This window comes from Salmo salar, chromosome 03 (genome assembly GCF_965601325.2).
Source record: "Salmo salar chromosome 03, fSalSal1, whole genome shotgun sequence".
In the NCBI taxonomy this organism is placed as follows: domain Eukaryota; kingdom Metazoa; phylum Chordata; class Actinopteri; order Salmoniformes; family Salmonidae; genus Salmo; species Salmo salar.
In genome coordinates, this window is record NC_138293.1 from 58,983,219 (window position 1) to 58,996,815 (window position 13,597).

At 39.7% G+C, this 13,597-nt stretch overlaps 1 protein-coding gene across 1 annotated transcript in view; it reads left to right on the plus strand.

Moving 5' to 3' along the window:
• Positions 1-12,290: 12,290 nt before the first annotated feature.
• The window catches only part of LOC106600856 (uncharacterized), a 30,859-nt gene continuing 29,552 nt past the window's right edge, over positions 12,291-13,597 (plus strand). Inside the window, exon 1 of the mRNA XM_014192576.3 lies at positions 12,291-12,656. Coding sequence (XP_014048051.1) covers positions 12,626-12,656 — 31 coding nt within the window. The 5' untranslated portion in view covers positions 12,291-12,625. The remainder of the gene's footprint in view (positions 12,657-13,597) is intronic.

The window sequence follows — 13,597 nt, forward strand, 5'->3', positions numbered from 1 at the left end:
GTCCTATCAGGTGCATAGACACTAAACAGGAGACAACTACCCACAATTCCCATTACCAAAACACCCCTATACATAGGACCTTCAATCAGAGGCAACGAGGAACAGCTGCCTCCCATTGAAGGCCAAATCAATAAACTAAACATAGAACTAGAAAGACTAGACTAGAACATAGAAATATACTAACATAGAACATAAACCAAACCCCGGAACACTCTAATCAGACACCCCTCTACAAAACACATAGCCCAACAAACCCCGAAACACTCTAAACAAATACCCCCTGCCACATCCTGACCAAACTAATATAACACATTTTTTTACATTTTACATTTTAGTCGACGATCTTATCCAGAGCGACTTACAGTAGTGAATGCATACATTTCATACATTTTTGTTTTTTTTGTACTGGCACTCCGTGGGAATACGAACCCACAACCCTGGCGTTGCAAACACCATGCTCTACCAACTGAGCCACAGGGAATAACCCCTTTACTGGTCAGGACGTGACAGTATGATAAGAAGATAAATAGAATTCTGGCGTTTGATTGCAAATGCATAGGGCTGTTGTTTAAAACTGTTTTATAAAACTGTTGTATAAAAACTGTTGTATAAAAACTGTTGTATAAAAACTCTGGATTCTTCAAACTAAGGGCAACCATGGCATCGGTGACAGAGAGGGAGAAAGATCTGATGATTCTTATGGCATTGCACTCGGTCAGTGTGAACGATTGGTGTGTATTGCTAGTTAAAGCTTGCTGTTAGCTAGCCAGCTGGAGTTCGATGGCTGGCTTGCTAAAGTTACTCTATAGATTGGGATTTTTGTTAATTTTTTAGCTAGCTAACATTAATGTTACATGACTAAATAAAAGACCCCAAGTTAAAGCTTGTTGTTAGCTAGCTAACGTTAGCGGAAGTTAGATGGCTGGCTTACTAGCTAACATTGAACATATTTTGGTTAACTTTAGCTGGCTATGACAATCGGTTTGTATTACTAGTTAAAGCTTGCTGTTAGCTAGCCGGCTAGACTTCGATGGCTGGTTTGCTAACATTACTCTATGGATTGGGATTTTAGTTCCTTTGTTAGCTAGCTAACGTTAACGTTACATATCTAAACAAAAGACCCCAAGTTAAAGCTTGCTGTTAGCTAGCTAATGTTAGTGGAGGTTAGATGGCTGGCTTGCTAGCTAACATTAACTTACATGTATGAAGTGTTTGTAACATTAGTATCTGGAATTTGTCTTTCAGCATCAGTAGAACACGCCTGACTCACCTCCACCAGTCATACAAAGAGAATGGTCTAATGCATCCCATCAAAAAGAGAGCTGGCCCAAGCAAGCACAGGTTACACCTGAAGCATGAGGATTTGCAGCGAGTGGTGAACTTCATCAACAACTATGCAGAGGCCTCATCAAGTAGCGCTTCAGAAAGTCCAGAGGGAACGCTATGTCTGAGATTGCTGGTGTTGTGAAGGACAGCACTGTGACAGGGGTCAACATCCCACAGCTGGTTAGACTGGAGGATGGTATGGTGCTGGTGGAAAGCTATGGCTGGCAACAACACCTGACTCCGTACTTCAGGCTGCTGCCACAAAACAAGCAGTACCAGCACTTCAGGTGAATATCATTTTCATTGCATTGTATGAGGTTATTCTTATCTAAACTTGGGAGGTGAATTGATGTTGTGCAAGGTTGTAATGTCTTCAAAATGCAACGCTGTCATCCTTCCTCCCATAGATGGTCTGCCTGTACAAGGACCACCTGGACTGGACACAGCTAGACAAACATATCTTTTTGAGAAGATCAAGGTTTTGTGACGAAGAGGCTATGGACATCACATGCCCTGCACTAAAGTCAAGGGCAGGACAGAAACAGGCTCTCTGAATATAGATTCCATTGTTCATGTGTGGTCCGGACGGACCAGTCATCTGCACTATCTGCAGTGCCTCTATTCACATGACTCTCTCTTAACACACACGCCATACGTTGCTGCTACTATAATTTTTTTATACTGCTGCTCAGCCACTTCACCCCTGATTGTGTGCATACAACTACCTCGTTTGTCACTATCGTTATCGAAGTTGTTCGTGTACATACTGTATATGATTTTATTTATATTGACATTATCTATTTCTGATATTGCTACTATGCAAGTAACCATTGGCTGTACAGTTTACACCTTCTGTAGAGACCCATCCACTTAGCAAGACTTAGCAAAATATAGATTTTTATAAATGAATATTGATATGTGTGGTCGTAACATGATTTTGTGACATATCACACCGACTGACTAAACACAAAATGCTTCGTTTGTAAAGTATGTCTGAGTGTTGGAGTGTGCCCCTGGCTATCCGTCAATAAACATTTAAATTGGGCCATCTGGTTTAAGGAATTTGAAATGATTTATACTTTTACTTTTGACACTTAAGTATATTTTATCAATTCCATTTACATTTGATACTTTCGAATTTTTAAAACCAAATACTTTTAGACTTTTACTCAAGTAGTATTTTACTGGGTGAGTTTTACTTTTACTTCAGTCATTTTCTATTAAGGTATCTTTACATCTGGACACTTTCTGTTTTCATGGAATTTTTCCTTATTGTAGGCTACTACCACTTTTAGTCTTAATCTTTACTAAACTGCTCACTGTTTAGCACATGACCTCAAATGTGAATCCTTAATGAGACGTGTGGGGCTGGCATAAGAGGGTGTGAACAATGCTGAATGGGTGTAGACAAAGGAGAGCTCTCGAGTAAGTACCAAAACATTCAAAGGCCCTTTTCTCAAAAGTGAGTTCACAAGTTTATCAACTATCAAAGCAGAATTAAATTCCCATTGTTCCTTTAAAAAATGCAGTGTATTATTTACCATTTTGTATTGTATATATAAATATATATATACTTTGTAAGAAACCCAATTTCCAATTTTGCCAAACCGAATCCAGGTGGTGAGTCACAATTGTTGTTTGTGTACATTCATTTTATAATATCGTATGTTTTCCCCCCAACACCGCTTTCCATAAATTTGGATAGCAGACACTCATGCCAAATTGAATCAAACACTTTTTTTTATCAACAAAGCATGATAACATTTTGCTTTTGTTTTGTTTGTTTCTTTGTCTATTACGGTGTGCATGGTGTATACGTGGTCTGTTATACGATATTTGGGTAATAAGCCAATTTGACATTTGCTCAGGACATTGTTTTCGCTGAGGAAATGTTGGAGTCTGCTGTTGATGATACTAGAGTAGATTTTTCCATCGATTTTTCCAAGATTATACAATAACTATTGGGGTCAAATTTATCTCCACTTTTGTGGATTTGGGTGATATTGGCAAAGATCCCAGAGCTGAGGATAATGTTGAAAAATTGAAGAATATAATATATTTTCATTTAGTATACCATCAACACCACAGGAGTTTTTGGGTTGGAGCCTTTGTATTTTGTCCTGTAGCTCATACAATGTAATTGGAGAATTCAGTGCATTCTGATAGTCTTTAAAAGCTAATTCTAAATTTAGCAAATTATCATGTAAATGTGTTTGCTCTTGGTTTTTTGTTATATGGCCAAAAAAGCTGAAGAAGTGGTTCATCCAAATGTCTCCATTTTATATAGATAGCTCTTCATGTTGTTTTTTGTTTAGTGTGGTCCAATTTTCAGAAGTGATTTGATTCTATGGATTCTTCAGTCACATTGAGCTGTTTTCTGACATGCTGTTCTTTATTTTTTATTAGTGTATTTCTGTACTGTTTCAGTGTTTCCCCATAGGGAAGGCATAGGTTTTGGTTGTCTGGGTGGATAGGTTTCTCAATTTCTTTCTTAGGTTTTTGCATTCTTCATCAAACCATTTCTAATTGTTGTTAGTTTTCTTACGTTTTCTGTTAGAATTGATTTAATTTGATATGTTAGCTGATAGGTCAAATATACTGTTCAGGCTTCCTACTGCTAAGTTTACACCTTCACTATTGCACGGAGACATTTTGCCCAGGTGGGATTGGATTTGTTGTAAGCCAATAGTTTTTTGGTAGGTTTCTACACTACCCTTCTTCCATCTATAGCATTTCTTAATAGCATGCCGTTTGTTTCGCTTCGATACTTCATGTTCATGTTGACTGCGATTTTTCTGTGGTCTAATAGGGGTGTTAGTTGGCTGCACTACACAGCTGATTATAATAATCAACTAATCATCAAGCTGTGATAATTTGAATCAGCTGTAGGGCAAAAACCAAACGTGCAGAGTTACTTTTAACCACTAGGCTACCTGCCACCCAATGGTGGAGTTTGCCAAGCACCTGCCCGGCTTCACCACCCTCACTATGGTGGACCACATCACTCAGCTCAAGTCTGCCTATCTGGACATACTGGTGAGAACACACACATTGGGACACAGACACACAGACACAAACTAAAACATACATACATTTATTATAAACACCAAACCATCTACAGAAAGTGAACAACAATGGAAAATGTATTTGTGCTCCCTGTCCAACCAACTCAGTAGCATTGTGGTTCGTGTCCGTCCTGAGATTACAAGTTTGGGAGTTCAATCCCCGGCCGAGTCATTAAAAAGTCTCAGTGCAACAATCCTGCCATTTACAGTGGCTTGTGAAAGTATTCACCCCCTTGGCATTTGTCCTATTTTGTTGCCTTACAACCTGGAATTAAAATACATTTTTGGGGGGTTTGTATCATTTGATTTACACAACATGCCTACCACTTTGAAGATGCAAAATATTTTTTTATTGTGAAACAAACAAGAAATAACACAAAAAACTGAAAACTTGAGCGTGCATATAACTGTTCACTCCCCCCCAAAGTCAATACTTTGTAGAGCCTCCTTTTGCAGCAATTACAACTGCAAGTCTCTTGGGGTATGTCTCTATAAGCTTGGCACATCTAGCCACTGGGAGTTTTGCCCATTCTTTAAGGCAAAACTGCTCCAGCTTATTCAAGTTGGATGGATTCTGCTGGTGTTCAGCAATCTTTAAGTCATACCACAGATTCTCAATTGGATTGTGCTCTGGGCTTTGACTAGGCCATTCCAAGACATTTCAATTTTTCCCCTTAAACCACTCGAGTGTTGCTTTAGCAGTATGCTTAGGGTCACTGTCCTGCTGGAAGGTGAACCTCCATCCCATTCGCAAATCTCTGGAAGACTGAAACACGTTTCCCTCAAGAACTTCCCTGTATTTAGTGCCATCCATCATTCCTTCAAATTCTGACCATTCCCACTCTCTGCCAATGAAAAACATCCTCACAGCATGATGCTGCCACCACCATGCTTCACTGTGGGGATGATATTCTCGAGGTGATGAGAGGTGTTGGGTTTGTGCCAGACATAGCGTTTTCCTTGATGGCCACTAAGCTACATTTTAGTCTCATCTGACCAGAGTACCTTCTTCCATATGTTTGGGGAGTCTCCCACATGCCTTTTGGCGAAAACCAAATGTATTTGCTTATTTTTTTCTTTAAGCAATGGCTTTTTTCTGGCCACTCTTCCGTGAAGCCCAGTTCTGTGGAGTGTACGGCTTAAAGTGATCCTATGGACAGATACACCAATCTCCGCTGTGGAGCTTTACAGCTCCTTCAGGGTTATCTTTGGTCTCTTTGTTGCCTCTGATTAATGCCCTCCTTGCCTGGTTTGTGAGTTTTGGTGGGCAGCCCTCTATTGGCAGGTTTGTTGTGGTGCCATATTCTTTCCATTTTTTAATCATGGATTTAATGGTGCTCCGTGGGATGTTCAACATTTTGGATATTTTTTTATAACCCAACCCTAATCTGTACTTCTCTACAACTTTGTCCCTGACCTGTTTGGAGAGCTCCTTGGTCTTCATGGTGCCGCTTGCTTGGTGGTGCCCCTTGCTTAGTGGTGTTGCAGATTCTGGGGCCTTTCAGAACAGGTGTATATATACTGAGATCATGTGATACTTAGACAGGTGGACTTTATTTAACTAATTATGTTACTTCTGAAGGTAAATGGTTGCACCAGATCTTATTTAGGGGCTTTGTAGCAAAGGGGGTGAATACATATGCACGCACCACTTTTCCATTTTTTATTTAGCAGAATTTTTTGAAACAAGTAATTTTTTTCATTTCACCAATTTGGATGATTTTGTGTATGTCCATTACATGAAATCCAAGTAAAAATCTATTTAAATTACAGGTTGCAATGCAACAAAATAGGAAAAACGCCAAGGGGGATGAATACTTTTGCAAGACGCAGTACATTTATATCATTCGTCATTTATTTAAAGATTAATATTTAGGGTCTTACATATGACAGAATGTCGTGGAACACATAACACATGACCCTCTTTCTTCTTACCCCTCCCTCTCCTCCTCCAGGAGCGGAGCGAGTGATCACTTTGAAGATGGAGATCCCAGGCTCCATGCCTCCTCTCATCCAGGAGATGCTGGAAAACTCAAGAGGGTCTGGAGGGCCAGGGGGCCAGCAGGGGCCGCTCCAGCAGAGGAAGGGCCCCACCAGGCAGCTGCAGCCCCAGCCTGTCCCCCAGCTCAGCCCACAGCAGCCCCCCTGCACCCTCCCCTTAGACGGGGGTCCACCACCACCCCCCAGGCTGGGACAGCCAGAAGGCATGACTACAGACTCCCATACTGTGACAAACCAGGCCAGAGTGGTGGGGTTAGGAAGAGGGCCAAGCCTGGGCCCAACCAGGACGGACTTTGACACTTTGAGGGCAAACACAGGCCTCAATGGAAAGACAGCCTTCCTCCCACTCCTCCTATCTCAGACCAAACTTGGCACCAAAACGGGGCACAACCCGACCCCATACTTGACTGAACAATAGGGGTGCCACCATCTCACCTGGATGGCACTATCCCCATCACCCCCACCACCACCACCACCATAAACATGCCTCAGAACCAGCACCAGGGATTGGCAGCTGCAACACAAGGAGTTTAACCTCTAGGGGCTAGGGGGCAGTATTTTCACGGCCGGATGAAAAACGTACCCAATTTAAACAGGTTACTACTCTGGTCCAGAAAATAGAATATGCATATTATTAGTAGATTTGAATAGAAAAAGTTTCTAAAACTGTTTGAATGGTGTCTGTGACAACAACAAATTGAATCAGGAAGTGGGAGAATTTAGAAATGTAGTTTTTGTTTTGAATCCCTTGAAAAACTACAGTGGCATAGGATTTACGTTACACCTCCTAACTCTTCCATTGGCTGTCAACAATCTTTATGAACTGGTTTCAACCGTCAGCTGTTACCGGGCAGATAATTTTGGCTCAGTCAATCATTGGCCAGTCTGAGGAGAGGTGTCTTATGATGCGCGTGTATGTGACATCATCGTTTTTATATTTTTCTTCTGGGATGAATAGCTATTGCCCGGTTGTAAAAGTATCGCAATTTTACGTTAAAAAATACCCTAAAGGATTGATTGTAAACATCGTTTGATGTGTTTCTACAAACGGTAATGGAACTTTGAACATTTCGTCTATGGATTTGCGTCCACGCCACATGGCATTGTAAAGTGTTCTGGATGGGTCAACAAAACGGACGTATTTGGACATAAATGATGGACTTTGCAGAACAAATGAACATTTCTTGTGGAAGTGGGTGCCCATCCGAGTGCATTCCGCCGAAGATCAGCAAAGGTAAGTAAATATTTCGAACATATTGTTAGAGATTTGTCGACGCCGTGGTTGTAGGCTAACTGTATAGCTTAGCATTGAAGGCTAAGTTCTGTACTCAGAATATTGAACAATGTGCTTTTTCCGTAACGTTATTTTGAAATCTGACAAAGTGGTTGCATAAAGGAGTAGATTATCTCTAATTCTTTAAATAATTGTTATACTTTTTTCAACGTTTATGAGATCTTCTGTAAATTAAATGTGCCTATTCACCGGGGGTTATGGGGAGAAAACATTTTCTGAACGTCACGCGCCAATGTAAAAATTGGGTTTTTGGATATAAATATAAACTTGATCGAACAAAAAATGCATGTATTGTTTAACATGATGTCCTAGGAGTGTCATCTGATTAAGATTGTCAAAGGTTAGGGATTCATTTTAGCTGTATATCTGGTTTTGTGATGCTATCGTGCTTGGAAAATAGCTTTTTTTTTTTTTTTGCTGAGGTGCTATGCTAAAATAATCAAATGTTTTTCTTTCACCGTAAAGCCTTTTTGAAATCTGACAATGTGATTGGATTAATGAGTAGAGTATCTTTAAAATGCCGTATAATACTTGAATTTTAATTTTGAGATTATTTTGTTTTGAATATCGCGCCGTGCTATCTCACTGGTTGTTGTCCAACGGATTGTATCCTCAAGAGGTTTTAATCTGAGATGTTCTGTTTACTCTCCTCAGTGATGACTCTCTGTTCTTCCTCTCTCCCCCTCAAGACATTGGACAGGAATTCAGGCTCGGTGCCCGTCAGACCTGGGGTAAAGGGGTCGACAAGACGCACGTCTTTCTGCAGGGAACTAGACAGACAGACTGCTGGACACTGGACATTGCGCACGAGTCATCCCTAAATGTTGTCAGGGACAGCAAATGGGGGTGATCGGAGGGGGGGCCTGCCTCTCCTTCTCCTTTACAACTTTGAGAGACACATTTTTTCTTACAGAAGATATATGGAAAAAGTAAGGATTGCAATTTGAATTGTCCAGGTGGATTCATGCATAAAATAAGAGTTGCTATCTTTTTCTCAGTATTTTTCTCACTGTTCTAAGAACTTAGATGTTATTTGTGATTCCCCCCCACCTCCCCAGACCTAGTGTTTTGTTCTCTTCGTTTCACCCAGGAATATCAGCACACTAAGTAGTCACAGTGGAAATGTGTGTTTTTTTCTATCAAATCAAAAGATAAGTAGAACAAAAATGATGACACGATTTCAGATGCAATTCACTTTATGCACCAGACCTCTTGCACTGTCACGTTCACAAGTTGGATCAAATTGATACACAAAACACAAATTGGACCAGGTTGGGTTGGCATCTCTCTGTTTCGTTCCATTTACAGCATTTCGTTTTTTCATGGGAGAAAAAGAAAAGGAAACGTGGTGGTTTTATGATCTAGAGTCAAGTTGTTGTGGAGTTATAAAGATGACCTGTAAGAAAATAGCAGCCATGAAATAATGTACATAAGATGTATTCTTTGTTTTAAAGTACATGGAGTCTAGCCAATTTTCACTTTGTCAAAGCCTTTTATGCAGAGAGCAGCAGTAAATTAACAATGACCAATAAGTCTGTGTTCCCCTTCTCCCCCCTTTCCCCAAGGTGGTCCCTCTCTCATTCCACGTCTGGATAATGTATGTATTACCCCCCAACAGCACTGCCTCTGTACTGTAGCACATTGTCAATATCTATGTGCTCCCATTACCCCCCACCCTCAGTCACAAACTGTACCACGTTACCAGTATGCTCACATTGTAGCACATTGTCAGTAGGATGTATCTATCTATGTCCATGTAAACTCTGTGACACGATATCAGTACGCTCACAACACCACTGCCTCTGTATGTATACATGTTCCCCATTTCTCTACTCCCCCCACAACACAACAGCACTGCCACTGTATGATTGCATGTTCCCCATCTCTCTACTTCCCCCACAACACAACACAACAGCACTGCCACTGTATGTGTTCCATTCAGAGAGTGAATGGGCAGGACAAATGATTTAAGTGTCTTTGAATGGGTTATGGTAGAAGGTGCCAGGCGTGTGTCAAGAACTGCGATGCTGCTGGGTTTTTCACACTCAACAGTTTCCCCTGTGTATCAAGAATGGTCCACCGCCCGAAGGACATCTAGCCAACCTGACACAACTGTTGGGAGCATTCATGGGGGGTGGAACACAATATTAGGAAGGTGTCCTTTACGTTTTGCACGCTCAGTGTGTATCTGCAGTACCAGTCAAAAGTTTAAACACCTACTCATTCCAGGGTTTTTCTCTTTATTTTTAATATTTTCTTCATTGTAGATTAATAGTGAAGACATCAAAATTATGAAATAACACATATGGAATCATGTACTAACCAAAAAAACTGTTAAACAAATCAAAATATATTTTATATTTGAGATTCTTCAAAGTATCCACCGTTTGCTTTAAAAATAGCTTTGCACATTTCTGTCATTCTCTCAACCAGCTTCACGAGGTAGTCACCTAGAATGCATTTCAATTAACAGATATGCCTTGTTGAAAGTTAATTTGTGGTATTTCTTTCCTTCTTAATCCGTTTGAGCCAATCAGTTGTGTTGTGACAAGGTAGGGGTGGTATACAAAAGATAGCCCTATTTGGTAAAAGTCCATATTATGGCAAGAACAGCTCAATTAAGTAAAGAGAAATGACAGTCCATCATTAAGACATGAAGGTGAGTCAATGCGGAACATTTCAAGAACCTTTAAAGTTTCTTCAAGTGCGGTCGCAAAAACCATAAAGCACTATGATGAAACTGGCTCTCATGAGGACCGCCACAAGAAAGGAAGACCCAGAGTTACCTCTGCTGCAGAGGATAAGGTCGTTTGAGTTAACTACACCTCAGATCATATCTGAAATAAATCCTTCACAGGGTTCATGTAACAGACACATCTCTAAATCAACTGTTCAGAAGAGATTGGGTGAATCAGGTCTCCATGGTCAAATTGCTGCAAAGAAACCACTACGGAAGGACATCAATAATAATAAGAGACTTGCTTGGGCCAAGAAATATGAGCAATTGACATTAGACTGGTGGAAATCTGTTCTTTGGTCTCATGAGTCCAAATGTAAGATTTTTTGGTTCCAACTGCCGTGTGAGACGCAGAGTAGGTGCGTGGATTATCTCTGCAGGAGAGGTTCCCACCGTGAAGCATGGATGAGGAGGTGTGATGGTGTGGGAGTGCTTTGCTAATGACACTGTCAGTGATTCATTTAGAATTCAAGGCACACTTAACCAGCATGGCTACCACAGAATTCTGCAGTGATACACCATCCCATCTGGTTTGCGCTTAGTGGGACTATCATTTGTTTTCAACTGGACAATGACCCAACATACCTCCAGGCTGTGTAAGGGCTATTTTACCAAGAAGGAGAGTAATGGAGTGCTGCATCAGATGACCTGGCCTCCACAATCCCCCGACCTCAACCCAATTGAGATGGTTTGGGACGAGTTGGACCTCAGAGTGAAGGAAAAGCAGCCAACAAGTGCTCACCATATGTGGGAACTCCTTCAAGACTGTTGGAAAGGCATTCCAGGTGAAGCTTGTTGAGAGAATGCCAAGAGTGTGCAAAGCTGTCATCAAGGCAAAGGGTGGCTACTTTGAAGAATCTAAAATCTAAAATATATTTTGATTTCCATGTGTTCCATATGTGTTATTTTATAGTTTTGATGTCTTCACTATTATTCTACTATGTAGAAAATAGTACAAATAAAGAAAATCCCTTGAATGAGTAGGTGTGTCCAAACTTTTGACTGGTACTGTATATATATATATATATATATATATATATATATATATATATATATATATATAAATAATTGTATGTATAGCTCCATCATTGTGTTTTATGGGTCTGATATTCTTGGTTTAAAAAATAAATGAAATGGGGTTTGTGGTGTTGAGCTCAGTGTTGTGTGCCAGCGCAGTTTTGTGAACCGGACCAGAGATTAACCACATAAGCAGTTTGTGGGCTGGGATTTCCTGTTTCATGACAGTGTACTGCTTTTCTCTCTTATGTTAATGCTAATACCAGAAAGTGTGTAGAAGATCACACCTTGATCTTGTAATGCAATCGGACGCACAACCAGCATTTGGGGATAAAATACATAAACAACTGTTTTGATTATGCAAGATCATTGTGTGATCTTCGACATACTTTCCGGCATTAGCATTAACACACATTGTGTGTTTTTAAATGTTGTTTCTTAACTCCGGGGGGGCTCCACCATTTTTTTAAAACCTTTATTTAACTAGTCAAGTCAGTTAAGAACAAATTCTTATTTACAATGATGGCCAAAGAACAGCCTTGTTCAGGGCCAGAATGACAGGTTTTTAACTTGTCAGCTCAGCGATTCAATCTAGTAACCTTTAGGTTACTGGCCCAACGCTCTAACCACTAGGCTACCTGTCCACTTTCAGAGCAGCATTTTAGTGGACCTGGGACTATGGTAGATCACGTTACAAGAACAAACACAAGATTCAGAGAACATTTAAGGGTTATACTACAATTTTTGTTTGGGGGGGGTGACTTACTTTTTAGGTTCTGTGCATTTCTTATTGGCCCCTCAGTTTATTTTTGTGTTTTATGGGTTTCATACTATTTGATTAAAAAATGAAACAAATGGTGTTTGTGGTGTTGAGCTCAGTTTAGTGGAATCGGTGGCCAAACAAGAGACTAAACACAGTAGTGGGCCAGGATTTCCTGTTTTGTGACTGTGTGACTCTGAAAGTGTGTAGAAGATCACACATTGATCTTTTTTACATTGATGTAGCATTGCCAGACCATGGTAATTTAACTCTCAATTTTGGTTCAGCAGAATTTTGGTTGTATTGTTAGTTGAGTCCATTGTATTGTAACTTGAAAATAGTTACATCTAGGGTAAAAATTGCAATTTACTGCCAAGTGTTGGTGAGAATCATACCTGATATTGGAGGACATTACAAGGATCAAGATGGTGACAATTCTACTCTTTATGGCATTAGGTGAGTCTTTGTGTATTACAATAACTAAGTTGTCATAAAGGAAAGTCTTTCAAGTGCCTTACATGAATAAGAATAGAATCTATATATAGATTGGTATCTGTTGTCTCTGTGACCTCTGCGTTATCCAAGTACAGTATTATATTGTTTCTTTCAAGCTTAGCATTGTTTCAATAGGCTTTGATTTATGTAATGGATATACTAATGTCTGCAATTGAATTTTAATGTGCTAATTTGTGGATTTTGATCACCATGAATATTGCTCATGAGCGACTTGGTAGACAGTCACAAAATCAAACTGACCTGTAACAAAGGAGTAATTTCCAGTTCTCATGTCAAAATCAAATCAAATTTGTCTGCTTTCTTGGCTCACACAACTGTGACTTCAAAGTTAAAAATATATGTGCTTTGCGGAACTATACTGGAAAAGTTGAGCAATTTTGCAATTATTAACTTTGATAGAAAATGTAGCAAAATAGGATCTTGAAACTGCGGAGAGGATAACACCGGTCCATCTATGCAAAAATTACACTGATTAATTCTCTAGTGATATCGTAGTTTACATATTTATTCATGGTCTAGAATCCTCTTTCAAGTCACACGAGAAAATGTTTTTTTTTAAATGGCAAAACAAAGTTAAAAGGGTTGGGGTCAATTTCAATTCTTGAATTCACTCATGAAGTGGAGAATTTACATTGTTGATATTTTGAAATTAATTCAATCTTAAAGTTTTGGAATTGAAGTGTTTGGACTGTTTTGAATTGGAATTCAATTAGAAATACATTTTTGTACATTTCCCAGTTAATTGAATGAATGGGAAAGTTTTCAGACCCCTTCCCCTTTTCCACCTTTTGTTACATTACAGGCTTATTCTAAAATGTATTAAATAAAACATTTTCCTCATCAATCTACACAAAATACACTATATTGAAAAAGCGAAAACA